General features: G+C 46.5%; 1 protein-coding gene across 1 annotated transcript in view; it reads left to right on the forward strand.

The window, feature by feature from the left end:
* The first annotated feature begins 5226 nt into the window (after positions 1-5226).
* TNFAIP8L3 (TNF alpha induced protein 8 like 3) overlaps positions 5227-18971 on the forward strand; it is a 42821-nt gene continuing 29076 nt past the window's right edge. The window contains exon 1 of the mRNA XM_052646774.1: positions 5227-5330. Within this exon, the coding sequence (XP_052502734.1) occupies positions 5279-5330 (52 nt within the window). The 5' untranslated portion in view covers positions 5227-5278. The remainder of the gene's footprint in view (positions 5331-18971) is intronic.

An 18971-nucleotide genomic window follows, 5' to 3' on the forward strand; every position in this document is an offset into this window, starting at 1 on the left:
TGAACCTACTTGTTCCAGACGTTTTCTGAAGAGTGGCCAAAAACACCTGTTATGGACCTGTGATTCCTGAAATCTACTCCTTTCTTACTTTAGAAAGCTGGGGCAATATTGCCCCTATACAGTCTTTGGGTACTCTCTTATCTTCCTAAACTGGAGGGATTCTAGTTGCTGCTTGAGTTTCATGGGTCTTGAGACCACCCTTCTCCCCAGTAGGAATAAACTGACCCTTTCCACACAAGGAAGGATCCAGGAAGATGGGAAGACATATGGCACAGCAAAATCCGTCATTTAGGGTGCCCATATACAAGCCTTGCGGATGGTTATAAGAACAGCTCCAATACAGCACCCTCACATCCTGCAGCCCCCAGACGGAATGCCACAGGGGGCCCAAGATACCATATGTAATCAGGGGGACTCCCAGAGAGGCTGAACCTGTGATCCTGGTCCTTCTGTTTAAAAGGCTTACAAACAGCCCCATAGGAAGCTGAGCCAAAACACAACGGAGATCGGGGCCATGAAGTTTTCCTCCTTATCTCTCTTCCTCTTCCCTCTTTTTCAACTTCCCTCTCCCTCTGAATCTGTGCTTTAGAGTCACTATCATTGCATTTGCTGCTTAGGAAGCTGTCCTGTAGGCAGCTCATGAGGGCAGAACTAAAAGCCTGGGAGAACAGCCTGAAGCCCAAATGACCAGCCTCTTCCACCCCTGCCTCCCCACAGGGGTCTGGACATGGATGGGCCTGTGCAGAGGACACAGTGCCCACCAAAAAATGCAGAAAGATGTTTTCTATTCCACGCCTCAACCCATAAAAATGCCCTCTGAGCTCAATCAATGCTTGATAAATTCAAGAATGAACTCAACTAGCCCATCCTCTGCCAAGAGGGATCGTGCTCATTAAAATTCTTGATAACCTTAATGTTTCAGGATAGATACCGCTATTATTTTGTTAGCTATAATTTTCTGTCTTGTTTTTTCCTCCCAAGAACAATGGAGGCTGCTGAAGGTTGACAGACACTGATTAAAGACATGTGCAAAGATTTGGACAGAAAGATATTCACTGATGCTATTTTAGCAGAAAATTGGAAACAACCTATATGCCCAACAATAGAGGATGTTTAAATACCTATGGTACACCCATATAATAGAATACTGTGCAGCTTTTAAAAATCATGTTGTCAGACAGTAGATGGAGTGATGTTCACCACTGTTAAAAGGAAAAAAAGCAAGTTACAAAAGCAGACTGCTATACACACAAAGAAGGAAATTTTTCAAAAGATATGCTAATAATTACTGCCACTGGTGGAATTATGAATGGATTTTAAAATCTTCTTTTGCTTGTAAGTTTTTCCCATTTTTTTCTACAGTAATGTGCATCGTTTTTGAAATAAGGCAAGGTGGGATGGGTAACAATAAAAATTATTTTGCTAGCCAGGAAAAAAAAATAGGAAAATCCCCCTATTTCAAGGCTGTCTTCCAGCATCTTGTTCTGCCAGATGGATAGGAAGCAAGCTCAAACCCCACTGGTCCAGCTTGCCCAGAGCCCCACAGAGGTCACCTTGGCTCTGGGCAGAAGCTTCCTTGGTGCCAGCAACCATCTCAAGACGAGTTATTTAAAATGAGGCTGTCCCAGGCAAGATCTGGTTCCAAAGTACCAAGGGCCACTTCAGCCCAAAGAAATGGCAGTTCCAGAACCCTGTGAATTTTCGAAGCAGAACAGCAGCCCTAGCTTGGGAGAGGAACCTCCCTCCCTCTCTCCTCCCGGCTGCCTGCCGAAGGTTGCAGACAGCTCCCTTTCCATCCCACAAGAGGAGACAGGCAGATGAGTCATAGCACTGGCTTGGATTAAAGCAGTATTATCGGGTTAGAAGAAATGGATCTATTTTATTATCTGTTTCTTGTCGCCTTACAAATAAATATGCTTTTCCACCAGACAAAGTTCCTTAAAAAGCCACCAATTTCATTAGCTGAAGCTGAGAAATGACCAATATGAGTTTAAAATGTTCATGTCTGAAGAGTAGCCAAGCCAAAAAGATGTAGTGGAAACACTGAGGAAAGTGGTTTATAAGTCTAGATTCAAGTCTGCAAAGTGAAGCCATTCTTCTAAAAATATACAGAGGAACCACGGAAGTCCTTTCCCCTTTTCTAAGAGCTTTCTCTTTCTTTCTTTTAAAGAAACATACTAGGATTGGTTTGTAAATCTGAGATTCAACACCTCAGATTTCCCCTTTTTTGTCGAGATGATGATCAAGCGATACTATTTTAAGGACTTCCTTCTCTTATACAGATTTTTCCACACTGGGAGGACAGATAAGATATGTTCCACTAATGTTCCTCATTAAACCCATTTGCGTGCCAGCAGTCATTTCCCTTTGTCTTGCTATCCCATGACAACAGATTGTGTATCATAGGAAATTGGAATGGAGATTTTATTTGGTTTGGATCTCTCTTCTCCATTGTTTAATTCCACATTCAGTTTTTCATTCTACATCTGCCTCCTTTTACAGACATATACTACGATTAAAACCTTTGGAGAAGGCAATGGCACCCCACTCCAGTACTCTTGCCTGGAAAGAGCCTGGTAGGCTGCAGTCCATGGGGTTGCTAAGAGTCGGACACGACTGAGCGACTTCACTTTCACTTTTCACTTTCATGCATTGGAGAAGGAAATGGCAGCCCACTCCAGTGTTCTTGCCTGGAGAATCCCAGGGACAGGGGAGCCTGGTGGGCTGCTGTCTATGGGGTCGCACAGAGTCGGACACGACTGAAGCGACTTAGCAGCGACTACGATTAAATACAGGGATGGCTAAACGAGTTGGTGTTGCTTATTGACGACTCACCTCATAGACTTCTCAGGAGCACTCTGACCAGCCCTCTCTCTCCCCAGAGTTGCAAAGAGTCAGACATGACTGAGCATACATATACACATACCCTCTGCCCTCAGAATCTTTTCTCTGGTCTAAAATGTACTACGTACTCAGTAAAGAGCTGATGACTGACGGATATATCTCTGTTGTTAATTGCACTCCCAGTACTTTGTTTACTGTTGATCAAGTTCCAATAGTGAGTTTCCCTGTTTGCGCTAAGATGTGTAGATGTTTCAGTGATATTTCTGTCTTCAACCCAGATCACTTGTCCATTAAAACAAACAAAAAGAAAAATTAAAAAAAATCTTCCACCAAGTGCCAGAAAAGTAGGTCTAGGGGGGCAGAGAAAGTTTCACAGTTCCTGTTGCTGAATTTAGGCATGGCCCTTAGAGGAAGCTGGATGACTTTTCAATCCAATATGCTCTGTTCTCTGATGCTATCATCCTTGTTTTTCCTTAGGACTACAAAACCATGATGCCAAACTTTTTTAATGACCCAGCTATTTGTTTTTTGAGTGTTAACTTTTATCCAACTGTTGCTGTGACTTTTTTTCTTTTCACTTAAATTTGTGATTTTAAAATATTTTGTTTTTCTAAATGGGATCCGTTAACTCTAAGAATGTTCTTTCCATTTATCAAACATGAACTGTGTGCCAGGCATTGGGTACTAACTAGCTTCCACACTCATTATTTCACTCACTCCATTACAACCACCTTATGAAGGAGATGCCATCGCCTGAGAAAACTAAGGGAGGTTAAGCCATTTGTCCAAGATCTTATGTCTAGCAAGGGTTCTTTAGACCCTTCCAACGAAATCCATCCAGCTCTTACTAGCTTAAGTCCATGAGTTTTGCCATCCAGAAAACGTTTTCTGAGAACCCAAAGGAGAACTGTATTTGCTCTCTGAAAAGTCCAGACCTCCTCCAAAAGAGGCAGACTCCAGGCAGTCAAGAGGCCAAACTCACTTGTGACGCTACCTTAATGGTCAGTAGAAAGTCCAGACATCAGATCAGATTTCAAGGCCCAACTCACCCACACACTGAGCCTGAGACCATAGGCTCAGAGACTGTTTCCACATCTCAAAACGGAGATAACAGTTTAAGTTATCTTCGAAACTGCCAACTTTCAACCATTTTTGACCTCCAAAACAAAATATTTTTTTTCAAAGTCCTCACTGGGTCGTTGTAGAGGTTAAAACGAGTGCACAGAGGAAACAGTAAATGGCTCTTTTGAGCAGACTTTTCTCTTTCCAATTTCATTTTGCTCGGGTCAATAAAGTGTGTCCCTGTTCTCTGCCCACACTTTACATGTAGAGAAGCTGGCTTAAGGTTATGTAAGTGTTGGAGCTGACAGTTCAGGAAGAAAATAAGACTGCGTGGATAATCAGGAATTAACAACAAAGGATCCCCTCAGGCCTTAGTGCTCCGTGCATCTCCCCCCAGTTTAGTCTCTTAATTACTAAATCAGTACACAACTGCTTCTTTTTCTCTCTCTCTTTTTTAAATTTTTTTCTTTTAGAAAGTGGAAGGAGGAGGGTATTGAGGAAATTTAGCACCCTGCGTTAAAGTAAAGGTTTTAAAATCCATTCTTGCCCGAGTCTGCGCCTGGAAATGGCTTGGCTCCTTGGCCAGCAGGTGGGGGAGTCCTGCCTTGGACGGGAGCTAGGGCTCCAGACCGTGGCCGCCCGCACCCACGCCAGAAGAGCCACCAGCGTTAGTTTCACCTGCCGCACGCTGTTTACTTCCTCGCTAGGTGCCAGGCCCTGCTCTTGGCCCCTCACATGCATGACTTACATACTCCTCTCACACCATTCGGAACAAGAGGGAACTCTCATTTTCCCCATTTTCCAAGTGAGGAAATAGGCACAGAGAAGCTAAGTCACTCGCCCAACATCTCTCAACTGTAAAGTCAGACTCGAACCCGGGCAGCCCCAGCATTCCCACTCGGAACCTCTCCTTTTCCAACTTGGGCAGAGGCGCTTTTTCATTTAAGAATTCTCCAAACTTGGCCACCCCCAAGGGAAGGGGCTCGGCCTCGCCAACTCGCGCGACCTAGCCGGGCTCCGCAAGTCCAGGGCTGCGGGTCGCGGGTGGAGGAGCGGCGCCTCCCCTGGGTATTTAACCCCAGTCTGGAGCCCGCGGGCGCCGGACGCTCCTGCTCCTCCCAGCTCGCGCCTCCCCGCCCTCCTCCCGGCTCTCCCGGCGCGCCCCACCCTCCGCCCCGCGCTCGCCTCGCGCACAGGCACCGGCCGGCGGGCGCGGGGAGCGGAGAGCGGGCCGCGCTGGCCTCTTCCGAGCCGCCCCCTGCCGCGGCCGCCGCGCATCGCCCGGCCGGAGTGCGACGCGGCTGCCCGAGTCCGGACGCCGGCCCCGGACGCCCCGGGGACGGACGGGCGGCTGTGGACGCCAGCCGGCGGCATGGATTCAGATTCAGGCGAGCAAAGCGAGGGCGAGCCCGGGACCGCCGCAGGTACGAGGGGTCGGGGCAGCCCCGCCAGGAAGACTGGGGCATCGAGGAGGGGAGGCCCGGGCGGGAAATCGCGAGTATTTCTCGGAGCTGCCAGGCGGGAGGCCGATCCCCAACAGTCCGATCCTTTCCAGGCCGGGACTGGGACGGCTCTGCGCTCTGACTTTGCTTTGGGGTTTTCTCCCCATTGCATTTGGGCGCTGGAGGGAGCGTAGGTGCGTTTGAGGGTGGCTCTCCGTGCTGCAGGGCTCAGGTCGTCGGGCCGGGGCAGGGGGTGGGGAGGTATTGGGCCGGGGTTGGGGTTGGGGGGCGGGTGACAAGGTTTGGGAAATCCGTGTCCTGTAGTTTGCTACAGTGAGGGTTGCAACACATCTGCTTTTTGAAATAACTTTCCAAGAGCCGGCCGGGTCCTCGAACTCCGAGCTCCAGGGACGCTGCGGAACAGATGACCGGCTCCGAGGGCGTGACAGGACATTCGGGGAAGAAAATGCCCCCGCGGGTGGCCAGGCAGGACTCAAACCACAGCTCGTGGTTGCGGTTCCCGAGGTTGCTAGATGAGCCGGTGCGGAAGCGTTGGCCCATCGCTGCCCTGCACACGCGGAGGAGGTCCCCCACGAAGGGTCCAGGGAGACAGACACGTTGGCGCGCGGGGGCCGAGCTTCTCCTTTAAGGGGCGCAGCCAGCTTGTCACAATCGATAGTTAATCGAAACGATGAGTGGATGCTTACTTAAGAAAAAAATGAATGTCCTCCCCCGCCTCTCCCTGATACTGAGCAACAGGAGGAAGCCACCCACAGCCTTGAGTCGACTTACCGCCGGGCTCTGCCCACCTACCTCCACTGGCCCGCTCCGCCCGCCGCCCACGGGTCCAGGGGCAGAAGACCTATGGTCCTCACACGTACCCGTGGCTCCCCTCGCATCACACCGCCCTGCAGGCTGGCCCTGGCCAGCAGACCTGTGACCTGAGAGCTGGGGTCCTCGGGTACAGATCCGAGGTCCCAGACTAGTCCCCACTCTTCCCAGTTCAGACCAGGGTCCCCAGGGTGGGGACCAAGTGTCAGCAGGCACCGTCGGCCCAGGCGTGCCTGTGGGAAAGGCAGGCTCAGGAATCAGGCAGGTCAGCGCCAGAAGCTGTGCCAAAGGCCCTGCATATATTATTCTCCTTCATCCTCACAGCACCTAGCCTGGTGGTTATTATCTCCATATTCCAGAACTGGGTTAGGTGGCTTACCCATAAATCATAGCCAGGGCCTAGCCAAGGGCGGAGTGACTGCCTTTCTGTTGCACCTCACAGGGCAGCTGTGGTAAATACCTACAGCTGGGTGGGAAGAGAGGAGGATGGCAGAGAAACAAGGTGGCATCGTCAAGATGCCTGTGTGTGAGGACTCCTATCTCTGTGCAAGGGCCACCTGCTTTCTGTAGGTATGTGTGGACCTAATTAATAAACATGAGCTCTTCTCCAACCTGTATGTTCCCATGACTATAAAGCACCAAGCTTTTGTTTCACAGGTGGCTTGTGGATCTCTTCCCATCATTTAAAAGTTCCAGTGGGTGTTTGTGTGTATCTAAGTATATCTCTAGAGTTCAGGAGGAGGAGGGGAGGTGGATACATTGACACGGAAACTTTACTCTCTCAAAATCTCAGGAACATGCTCTCCCAGCTCCCACCCTCAGAGCTTTTATGTCAGTTGATGGAGAAGGGGAGTATAGGAGGCTTTGAGAAAGAGGAGGGGAAGAGAAGGTGGTGGAGGGGCGGGGGGCCGTAGCAGGAGACACTCAGAAGAGTTGGTACTTGGATGACAGGTGAGGAAAAGAGTTCTGAAGGGTCTGGTTGCTTCTCCCGGCAGCCTGCTCAGCAAGGAATATCCCTGGGGATTCATGTCTGTTTGTGTGGAAGACCGCTACACGGCTAACAGCAGCTGAGCCGTGACTACCGAGGTTGGATGGATCCCATGAAGAAGGGCAGCCGGTTCTGTGAGCTGTCACCATTTGTTTCTGCCTTACCGTTTTCCACAGTCATTTCTTCTTCCTCTGTGTGCTTGAATCTCACAAGTTGAACATTTATTTGAATGTCACAAGCCATTCTGCTAAATGGCATTCAGTCTCACTCATCACTTTCAATCTTAAAGTCTTCATGACACACCTTCAAAACTAAGTGCTAATTCATCATCTAGCTGTGGCTACATCCTATCAAAAGGAAACTCCTGTTGCAGCTTCAGACGCAGTTTAAATTACCCATAGGGCTGATCCTTGTCCCTGTAAGTAACATGACATCCATCTGTGGACCTGTATCTGTGCAAGCTGAGTGGGTTTGTAACTGAGGACAGCAGAGGAAGTGGGGCGTCTTGGAGTATTAACGTGTGTATTTGTGTGTACCCACCTCACAGGGAGCTGAGATGCAGGGCTGCTTCCTCCTCAATGCCCTCTCCTTCCTGAACTTGTAGAAAAGCCTTGCTGTAAGATGGACCGTATTAAAGTTCTGAGTCTGGACTCTGGAATCAGAAAGACCTGGGTCTTAATCTCTACCCTCATGTGTTCTAAGTTGCTTCAGTTGTGTCCGACTCTTTGTGACCGCATGGACCATATCCCACCAGGCTCCTCTGTCTATGGGATTCCTCAGGCAAGAATACTGGTGTGGGTTGCCATTCCCTTCTCCAGGGGTTCTTCCCAACCCAGAGATCTAACCAGCATCTCTTACATCTCCTGCATTGGCCGGCAGGTTCTTTACCACTAGCACCACCTGATGGGCAAGTTAACTTCCCCATCTGTAAAATGGGGATAACATTTAATAACATTTATAAAACATGTATAAAACATTTATAACATGTATAAAACAATTAGTATTATTGTCATTATTATTACATTAATGTAATTGCCTGAGAAGATTTGTTTTGAATTTTCTCCTTTTCACTCTGTCTTGTGTATGTGTGTGTGTGTGTGTGTGTGTGTGTGTGTGCGTGCACGCACGTGCACATGCACACACACATGCAGATGTATTTGTTTGGGAGAGGTTATTTTTAAGTTACCCCTTCTCATCCTCATGTTCTAGTTCAAGGCATAAAGATGGGGCCCTTCAAAACTACTGCTTTCACCATCCATCTCTTCTGGCTTTAGAGAAAGTTGCACAAAGTAGAGAACACCTTATCCAGTCTACCTTCTAACCTGGAGGTTAGCCATTTGTATGCCACTTCCGATAGAAGAGTGGTTAATCCCCACACACACTGGTTCACCTTTTCCCTTCAAGGTAACAGGAGACAGGGGAGATAGTCACTATTCTTCTGTCCATTTTTGCCCATCTCATAACCTTCCTGGTCAAAAACTGGCAGAGGAGTGGGGAAATGTCTTTACTGTACCCCTTTCAAGAGCCTTTTCCAAAGATCTCCACAGTATCTGCCGTACTGCTCTCTCATGGAGCAGTGCCTGCATAGGAAGGTCAAAGGGGGAATGTGGATAAGATTTGTCCCAATCTGCATTTTCTGTTTTTCAAGAAGCACAGGATGGTGCTTCTATGTCATTCTGCTGCCTGCAGCTCTCCTTTGCCTCTCTGTAGTTTTATGGTTCTCTCTATGATTAGGAAAGAGACAGCGTTTATGGAACACTGGATTCTTTCCAGAGACCCAACTTGGCAGTCTCTCCTTTGACAAACCCACCATCCATCTCTCAGAAATCTTAGCGCTTGGTATATTAACTCAGCACTGATTCAGATTCTTTCCTAAGAAGCAACAAGCAAGTAAACATTAGCAGTGCCAGTTTCTTTCCTTTCTGACTTGTAAAACTGAGATTGTCTACCCCAGCTGAAACAGACAAGCTCCTTCTACCCAGAGCTAGCGCGAAGCAGTCACACTGATGGAGCATCCCTGTGCCTGGGTAGGTGCCACAGAAAAGCATTTCTATGCGATGGAGTTGGGATGTGATAAGGAAACCTCAAGATAATAAAGGAAGTGGGAAAACAGCAGGCTCCTGACTTTGCCCTCCCTGTCTTTCCCATTCCCTAGGTTCTAAGCTTGTTCCAGGAAGACAGAGTGGCAAAGGAGTGGGTAGGATTCAGTAGTTAGCAAAGAGGAGATAAGGTGTTCCAGAAGTCAGACACCACTGAGCAAAGGCACAGATGAACAGGGAAGCAGTTGGAGTGGAGGGCATATACTAAGGTGTGCATGTGTGTGCTAACAGTCGCTTCAGTCATGCCGACTCTTTGTGACCCCATGGACTATACCCTGCCAGGCTCCTCATCTGTGGGATTCTCCAGGCAAGAATACTGGACTGGGTTGCCATGCCCTCCTCTGGGATACCAAGGTGTACTGGGAAATAAAGTTAGATGAATGTAGGGAGAGCCACTTACTAGAGGGGGTCTTAATAACTTGGTCCTGGCAGCGCTGAAGGAGCCCCAGCTGAGCTGATAGCAGAGCAGAGATGTCCCTGACTGAGAGCTGTGTTTTCAGAAGCCACGTCTGACAGACATGAAGTAGGGGGATGGCCTAGGCTTGGAGCCTCGGCTACCAGGGTGTGACCACACAGTCAGAGGGGATGGTATCCCTAAGCGAGGCAGAAGAGGAAGGATGCAAATGCCATTTCAGAGAAACAAACAGCAGAAGTTGGTGACAGATTGTACAAAAGCAGTAAAAGGAGAGGGACAGTGCAAAGGGACTGGCGTGTTGAGTTGGGCTGAGGCAGGGAAATGCAGGAGACAGACTTCCCCACCCGACCAGTGCTTCCTTTCTTTCCATCAGATACTTAATAGCGAGGAAAAGACCCGGAAGACAGGAAAGATTGAAGGCAGGAGGAGAAGGGGATGACAGAGGACGGGATGGCTGGATGGCATCATCGACTCAATGGACATGAATTGGAACAAGCTCTGGGAGATGGTGGAGGACAGGGAAGCCTGGCATGCTGCAGTCCATGGGGTCGCAAAGAGTCGGAAATGACTTAGCAAGTGAATAACAACAAAGTTTCGCTCAAAGGCACCTCCCCCCACCCACAGTAAATTATGCTGGGACATTGGTTTTGGAGGATCATGGGGTTTTGGAGTTTGTTGATTCTTATTGTTGGGTTATTTGTGGAGGCTATTCAGTAACATTTGTCGCCTAACAAATTAACAATTGATGGACTGAACAACCAAACAACCATGGGCAAGGACACCACCTGGGAATGATGAACTACTTGGCTATCAGTCACAGTCCCAGGTCTCGTCCTTACTTTGGACACTTTCAGGGGCTTCGGCCCCAACCACACCGTGGGCTGCTGTGAGGATCAGGACTTTGTCCCATGCTTTCATGTTTCCAGGGTTTTATGGACATTATAAATGAACGAGAAATTTGAGGAGCCTCCTGAGAGCTCTGCACTAAAAGGCCAGATGGACAGCCAAAATCCTGTCCTATAAAGTAGGGCTGCCAACGCTTTCCTTCAGTGCTTTGCTTCAGTGTTTTAAGATCACTTGCACTATCTGGGACTCTGTGTTGGAAAGTATAGGGGCATGAAAAGAGATATAAGGATACAGTCCATTCTGTCTCTAGGAGGGCTTGGGATCAGATGGGCAGATAGGACACAGGTACTGATGGCCACAGCTTAAGCCAGTACAGGAAGACTCTCACACCATTGCCCTGAGGTTAGATCCTGCCATGTCTCTGTTTATATGTTTTCTCTTGACACCAGCCACTTTCCATTGTGTGTTTCACAGTTATTCCTGTACATGTCTCATCTCTGGTATTGGTCTTAGCTCCCTAAGGGTAAAGACTGGGCCTTTTTCCTCTGTATCACCTCTCATCAACACCACCTGTGTGCCCTAAACACAGTGGTAGGTTACTGCCTGGCTGGCTGGCTGCTTGGATAGATGGATGGATCTACAAATGCTGTTATAAGTTGGTTCTCCAGGAAGCAGACCCTGAGATGGAGGTTAGCATGCAATGTGTTTACTGGGAGAGGGTCTTGGGATCAATACCTGGGGAAGACAAACAAAGGGGAGGGATGCCAGGCTGGGCAGAGGGAGAAGCTGAGCTGCAGAGCAGGCCCAACAAGTTGAAGGTGGAAAGCCCTACAGAACTGAGTTGAGGTGAGGGACTAGGCTTTTATATCCCCTGACATAATGATCAGTCGTTAGATGCAGGCCATCCCTGCATCTTGGACAAACCTGCCCCTTCAGCTGAGAGCTGTCTGCAGGCAGCACTTCCAGCAGCTGTGGAGCGCTAGGCCTTTCATTCCTGAAGGGGGACCTGGAACGTACACCATGGCATCTACCACGGGTGGCCTCCACAGTTCTCCAGGAATGTTTCACGAGGGGTGGCAGCCCTGCCTATGGGCAGCTATGAACATTATCTGGACCTAATTAGAGCAGTTTAGATAGCCAGATGAAATTAGCCATTCTAGATCTCACAGATCTGCACCCAGCTGTTCAACCCATACAACCCAATAGATATTGGTTCATCATCTGTCTTGTGTTCAGTATGTGGGGGGTACTATGGTAGCAGACAGAAATGGTATTAGGGACCTCCCTGGTGGTCCAGTGGTTAAAACTCCACTTTCCAATGGAGGAAGTGTGGGTTGGATCCCTGGTAGGGGAACTAAGATCCATCCCACATGTCGTAGGGTGTGGCCAAAAATCAAATAAAATGTGTTTTTTTTTTCTTTTTTAAAAAAGAAATGGAATTAGATGTGGCCCTGCCCTCAAGAGGCTTGCACCCATAGGGAGAGAAAATGCCTACCCAAAATGAATCTGTAAAATTGACAGCATCAGCAGTAAATAGTGGAGGATTCAGGGACTTCCCTGGTGGTCTAGTAGCTAAGACTGCACTCCCAATGCAGGAGGCCCAGATTCAATCCCTGGTTGGGGACCTAGATCCTACATGCCGCACCTAAGACCCAGTGCAGCCAAATAAATGAGTTGAAATAAATTTGTTTAATAGTGTCAGGTTTGGAGCATGGGGCATAATGGTCTGGGGTTCTGGGGGAAGGCCTCATGGCGGAGATGGGCCTTGAGGACAGCCCTGAAGGAGTGAAAGATCTCGACGGGGAAGAGAATGAGCCAAGGGACTCAGAGAAGAAGGGACAGACAGGAGTCCATGGGAAGCCTGGCGTAGCCCAGGGGGCCCCTTAGAGGGCTAAAAGGAAGAGAGGGTGGACATATTTAGAATGTCAAATTGGGTGTTGTGGTAGTTGTGGCCAATGTGTAAATTTCTGGAGATGGAGACAGAATGTGTATGTGTATGTAAATATAAAGCTATTTTCTACATTATTTTTCCCTAAAAATATGGCACCTGCTTTTTTATTTGTCAGCAAAACCAAATTATAGTTACACTTTCCATTAGCACTTTTCTTTAATTGGTTCATTTTCCTCCAGAGTTGCCATTGGCTCCCATCTGAATTCACATGTAAATCTCTGTAAAGACACTATATACATAATTTTGTTTTGTTTTTCAGTCACTTGGCTTCCAACTCTTACTGTAAAATGCCTGTGTAGGTGGGTGTTTGGGCTGTACTGTGTACAAGTATAGATATGAAGGCTTGAGAAGAAGAATTTAGCAGATAAGTTCTCTTGAGATAGCCCAGTCTAAGAAAACATAAAGAGTAGTGAGAACCCTTTTCCCCAACATATATTATCACATGCCCCCAAAACATATTTTTTATACATCAGAAGTGCTCTTTTTAGGCAACTGCATAGCACAAATTCTGAAACTGCCTTAGAACAGTCTTCATGTTCATATTGGATTTCCTAAACATCATTGCCTAGGAATAAAATTGAGCTTGTTCATGGAAAATCTAGTGTGCAGACTATAAAAATGGAATGCTTGGCCTCAAAGAAAGTGCTAGACACACCCTAATAGAAACCAGTATTTTGTAATTCAGTTCTCCAGGAAAAAAAAAAGAGAGAGAGAGACATTGGTGGTATCCAAATGCTGGTTTAAACAGCTGAAAAACCACAGGAGCAGCCACTAGTTTCTAGATTGTCTTCTTGAAAGTAAAATATGCTTTCTGAGAAAATTTTCTAGCCTGAAAAGGAAGTATTTTGGTGATACACAGCTTTATGGAAATTCACAGTTAATGTTTTTATGGTGGAGGCATCCAGGGTCATGTGCGGGAGGAAATTCTGTAAAGGGTTGTTCTGGTGAGCACACACATCCCACATTCCTAATTTGGGGCCTGAGGGTTATGCTAGGAAGATATAACCAGATTTTTGGGGAATAATATGGGAGGGAAGTGAAGGGGGCTGTCGGCCTGGCAGGCCTCTGCAGCAGCTCTTCCCTACCCCACTTGAGTCTGGTTCCTTGGTTTGCTTGGAATGACATTAAGAAAGTCAGGGAGAGAAGACTGGGGTCCAGGTCACAGGGAAGAGAAAGTAGATTTAAGAAGTTGTGGCATATACCAAACAAGATGAGAAATGGTCTTTGCCAGCCAGAGTCCAGTCCCAGAGGGCTGGTACTGAATGTAAAATAATAGTGATGTTTTGAGTTTGTACTTAATTTTATATTATTTAAGCACATACAATGTATTTGAGACCAGGTTAACTATTTATATGGTATTTAAGACTTACACAGGCCTTATAGGTTAGGTACTATAAATAGCCCCATTGTATAGGCCAGGAAACTGAGGCACAGAGAGGTTAAGTAACTTGCTCAGGGATGTTCAGTTTCTCAGTGGATATGAAGCCAGTCTAAACTCGAAACACGGTGCTCTTTACCAGGTAAACTCTGTTGTTGGATCAGTAGATGCCACCAGGCTCCTTTACATCTGCCACCAGCTCCCACAGCGCCCTTGGACTATAACGTTCCTTCTTCAGGCTCCTACTGGTACCTTAGGACATTCTACCTCCAGAAGGCCCTGTTTAAGCTGCAGACATTTCCTGCAGTGGCCCAATAATACATGGGCAAGGAGGGGCTGTCATGGGTTCCAAAACAGGAGCTAGTGAGAGTTGGTTTAGGAGGGAAGAAGAGGAGAGCAGCACAAAGCAGCTCTCAGGGAGAGAAGGTCCTGGAAGGACCCTGCAGCCATGTATACGTCTAGGGTCCTGGCAATGTGGTGGAGGAGGAGATGGAGAGGAGAGAGGGTTGAAAAGCAGCGTCAAGAGAGGTGCCAAACAAGTATTGCCTCTATCAGAGTGCACTTAGGCATTTTTTCCACTCCAGTATTTAGAATCATTCTAGATATAGAATCACCAGGACACGGTGACCAGTTGGACTCAAGGGCAAGAGAAAACTCGAAGTTGAGACTATAGCACAATAACGAGACACTGAGCTGAACAACTTGGGTTTGGGTTTCTTACTTACTGCCTTTCAGTAGCATTATTTTCCAACCAAAGGAATGCAAGCTCATGATAGAATATGCAAAAACAGTACAAAGAAGAAAATGAGATTGAGTCCCAAGAATAGATGGGCTTTTCCAAAAGAGTGTAGTCCAAAAGCCATCCTGAAAAATGCAAGAGACCTTTATTTAGGGAGGAAGGAAGTTTTGTAAGAAAACAAGAGCCCCACTTCTGAAATGTTTAGTAAGAACATTGGCTACACTGCCAGACAGCATCAGCACCAGAGCTGGAAGCCAGATATTCTGATTCTATTGTTCCCCCAAACATATGTAATTTTAAAAAAGGATCAGAGTAATTCTGGGTGTTGGGATATCAAAAGGACCACTCCCATGTTTCCTTTTGACACCGTCCACCGTGTTCTTGCCATCCCCCTCCCCTTTTCCTCTCCTGAGCTTTCTCCCTCCCAGCACAGCTGCCCAGAAGTCAGACACCACAGGCCCACACCAGGCCCTTCCCATGTACAGGGCCCACTTCACCAGTCAGGAGAGCCCTACATGGAGCCCTTAGAATATTTTTACATTTTCTTAATACCCAAGAATAATTTGGTAGGTTTTATAGATGCATGGCGACAATTGCAAAGGTTAATTTACTTTGAGTTTAATAACTTCCAGCTTCAGGAATAGATTTATTCATTTCTAGTTCTCCAAATATGCTTTTACTCTTTGTTTAGATTGATTTTTCACTTTATAAGAGGGAAATTTGTTCACCTGTGTTAGCCTCTCTCTCACCCTTAAGATTTAATTCATTGATTCAATCTCAAACAAAGCAGGCAGAGCTAAGTTAATAGTCAACTTTTAGCAGCCCAGAGCAGTAAATGGTGGGAATTAAATGTGAATTTTCTTGACTTTTTTAAAATTTTGGTTTCTCTGATCGTATGTAATCCTGATTTTTCCTGTTGTTGTTGTTGTTCAGTTGCCCAGTCGTGTCCAATTGTTTGAGACCCCATGGACTGCAGCATGCCAGGCCTCCCTGTCCCTCACCATCTCCTGAAGTTTGCCCAAGTTCATGTCCATTGCATCGGTGATGCCATCCAGCCACCTCATCCTCTGATGCCCTCTTCTCCTTCTACCCTCAATCTTTCCCAGCATCAGAGACTTTTGCAATGAGTCCACTGTTCACATCAGATGACCAAAATACTGGAGCTTCAGCTTCAGAATCAGTCCTTCCAATGAGTATTCCAGGTTGATTTCCCTTAAGATTGACTGGTTTGATCTCCTTGCTGTCCAAGAGACTTTCAGGAGTCTTCTCTGGCACCACAGTTCAAAGGCATCAATACTTTGGCATTCTGCCTTCTTTACAGTTCAGCTCTCACAGCTGTACATAACCACTGGGAAGACCACAGCCTTGACTCTATGGACCTTGCTTTTCAACACACTGTCTAGGTTTGTCATAGCTTTCCTGCCAAGATGCAATCATCTTCTGATTTCATGTGTGCAGTCACCATCCACAGTGATTTTAGAGCCCAAGAATAGGAAATGGAGCTGGATGCAATGATCTGATCTTTTAATGTTTAGTTTTAAGCTGGCTCTTTCACTCTCCTCCTTCACCCTCATCAAGAGGCTCTTTAGTTCCTCTTTGCTTTCTGCCATTACACTGGCATCATCTGCATATCTGAGGTTGTTGATGTTTCTCCCACCTATCTTGATTCCAGCTTGTAACTCATCCAACCTGGCATTTCTCATGATGTGCTCAGTGTATAGGTTAAACAAACAGGGTGACAGCAGACAGCCCTGTCATACTTCTTTCTTGATCTTGAACCAATCAGTTGTTTCATGCAGGATTCTAACTGTTGCTTCTTGACCTGCATACGGATTCCTCAGGAGACAGGTAAGATGGTCTGGTATTCACATTTCTTTAAGAGCTTTCCACAGTTTGTTATGATCCACACAGTCAAAGGCTTTAGCGTAGTCAATGAAACAGAGGTAGATGTTTTTCTGGAATTCCCTTGCTTTCTCTATGATCCAGCGAATGTTGGCAGTTTGATCTCTGGTTCCTCTTCCACTTCCTTTTGCCTGTATCCCTCCTCAATTTCCCCTTCTGCCATCCCTCATTAATACTTTTTTTCTACCTGTGTCTCCTAAGGCTTTGCTCTTGGCCTTGTTCTTTTCTAACAATACACTTTCATTTGGAAAAGCCTGCCCACTTTTCATTTGGAAAGTGGAAAAGTGAAGTCACTCAGTCGTGTACAACTCTTTGTGACTGTCCATGGGATTTTCCAGGCAAGAGTACTGGAGGGGGTTGCCATTTCCTTCTCCAGGGGATCTTCCCAACTCAGAGATTGAACCCCTGAGTTCAATTGAATCCCTGATTCAACCCCTGAGTCCGCGTTGCAGGCGGACGCTTTACCCTCTAAGCCACCAGGGAAGCCCTTTTTCATTTGGAAAAGCCCTCCCATTTTTCCAGCATGAAGCTAAAGGTTCCCAAAGCTGTGGCCTAACCTGGTCCTCTCTCCAGAGCAAGAATCATGCCCTTCAAAGTCATCTGGGCTTCTTCTCCTTCCTGTCCAGGAGACACCCCAAGGCAGCACAGCTACACCTGGACTGTTACCTTTCCATCACCCTCTCTCAGCTCTTCTGGTGGCCTCACCAGCCACCAAGTCATTCAAAATTAAACTGTGAAGTCATAAGAAGAGTGAAATCTCCTATACACGTGCTCTCATAGCAAAATCAGGAAATGGAGAAAGCAGGCATTATTCTCAGTTTATAGATAAAGAAACACATCCACAGAGATTATTTACCCCAGATCACAAAATAAGTGGTAGATTTCCACTATTTAAAGCTACATCCCCCTCCCAAAAAAAAAAATAGGAGGGGCAGAAACAAGTCTAAATGTTCAACCTAAAAATATATAAGCCCAGACTTTGGAGTCACATATGACCTTGAAGCACTGCCTAGAAACATTTCAGAATCTGTTTCCTCACATCCCTGGGGTGGCCATCAGGTTCCATGTGTGCTCAGTTGCTCAGTCATATCCAACTCTTTGCAACCCTATAGACTGTAGCCCGCCAGGCTCCTCTCCTCTATCCATGGAATTTTCCAGGCAAGAATACTGGAGTAGGTTGCCATTTCCTCCTCCAGGGGATCTTCCCGATCCAGGAATTGAACTGGAGTCTCCTGCCTTTCCTGCATTGCAGGCAGATTCTCTACTACTGAGTCACCTGGGAAGCCCCATTCAACGCAAGCATGTATTTACCTATTTACCTGAATATTATTCAGCTGTTAAGGAAAATTAATTTGGAAAAAATATAGATGTTTGTACTATAATATGTGAAGAAAGCTTGATAATCTATGATCATAATTTTGCTATATACATACATGTACACATATATACATGTATATTTATTTATACATGTACACCCATACACCTATACATACATATCAATCCATCCCTTTTTAAAAATTTGTATTGAAATATAGTTGATTTACAATGTCCTGTTTAATTTCTGCTATACAGCAAAATGACTTGGTTATACATATACATATTATTTTTCATTCTTTTTCATTATAGTTTATCACAGGATATTGAATATAGTTCCCTGTGCTATAGAGTAGGACCTTGTTGTCCATCCATCCTGTATATAATGATTTGCATCTGCTAATCTCAAAATCCCAATCCATCCCTCTCCCCCCTCCTCCTTGGCAACCACAGTTCTATTCTCTATGTCTGTGAGTCTGTTTTTGTTTCATAGATCACATACCCCTTTTTTTTAATAGAGAGAAGGGGAAGAAACTCTCCCTCCATTCACATTCATGAACTATTTTTTTTAAATCCTGGAACAGAATTAACCACTCTGTATGATGAGTTTGTAGACAATTTTAATTTCCATCTTTTTTGCTTTCCTTCCATACTAAATGAGAATGTATAACTTTCAGCAGATTTTTATTTTAAAAACCACCCCAAATGAGATCCAGTGGACTTGTCCACTGCTCATCCTTCTGACTTTCTTGCAGGTTTGTCAGAGGTCCCTCTGTTTTCTTCCTTGACACTCATTCTTCCCTCTGTTCCCCATGATCCTCTTCCCCATCAGACCAGGCCTCCATGGGTTCTTTTCATGGGCTCCTGCTGGCTCACTGGTGGGGGCAATTCTGGACTTCTCTCCTCAGCCCCCTTCCTACTTGCCCACTGCCCTGGCTTCAGCTCTGCACCTCCACCTTATCACACCCTCCCTTCTGAGCCCACCTGGCCTGCGCCCCCATGCCAGGTATGGGAAGCATGAAGAGTCAGGGTAGATAATGAGCTTATAGATTTGAGGCCAAGGACCTTGCAAGCCAAATGGACCTGCTGGGTGAGCTTGCTGACTCAGCCATTTTGGCTCTAGACTGTGGCCTTGCTGTTCCTTGCTGACCAGCAGTGTA

The sequence above is a fragment of the Budorcas taxicolor genome, chromosome 10, assembly GCF_023091745.1.
Source record: "Budorcas taxicolor isolate Tak-1 chromosome 10, Takin1.1, whole genome shotgun sequence".
NCBI lineage: Eukaryota > Metazoa > Chordata > Mammalia > Artiodactyla > Bovidae > Budorcas > Budorcas taxicolor.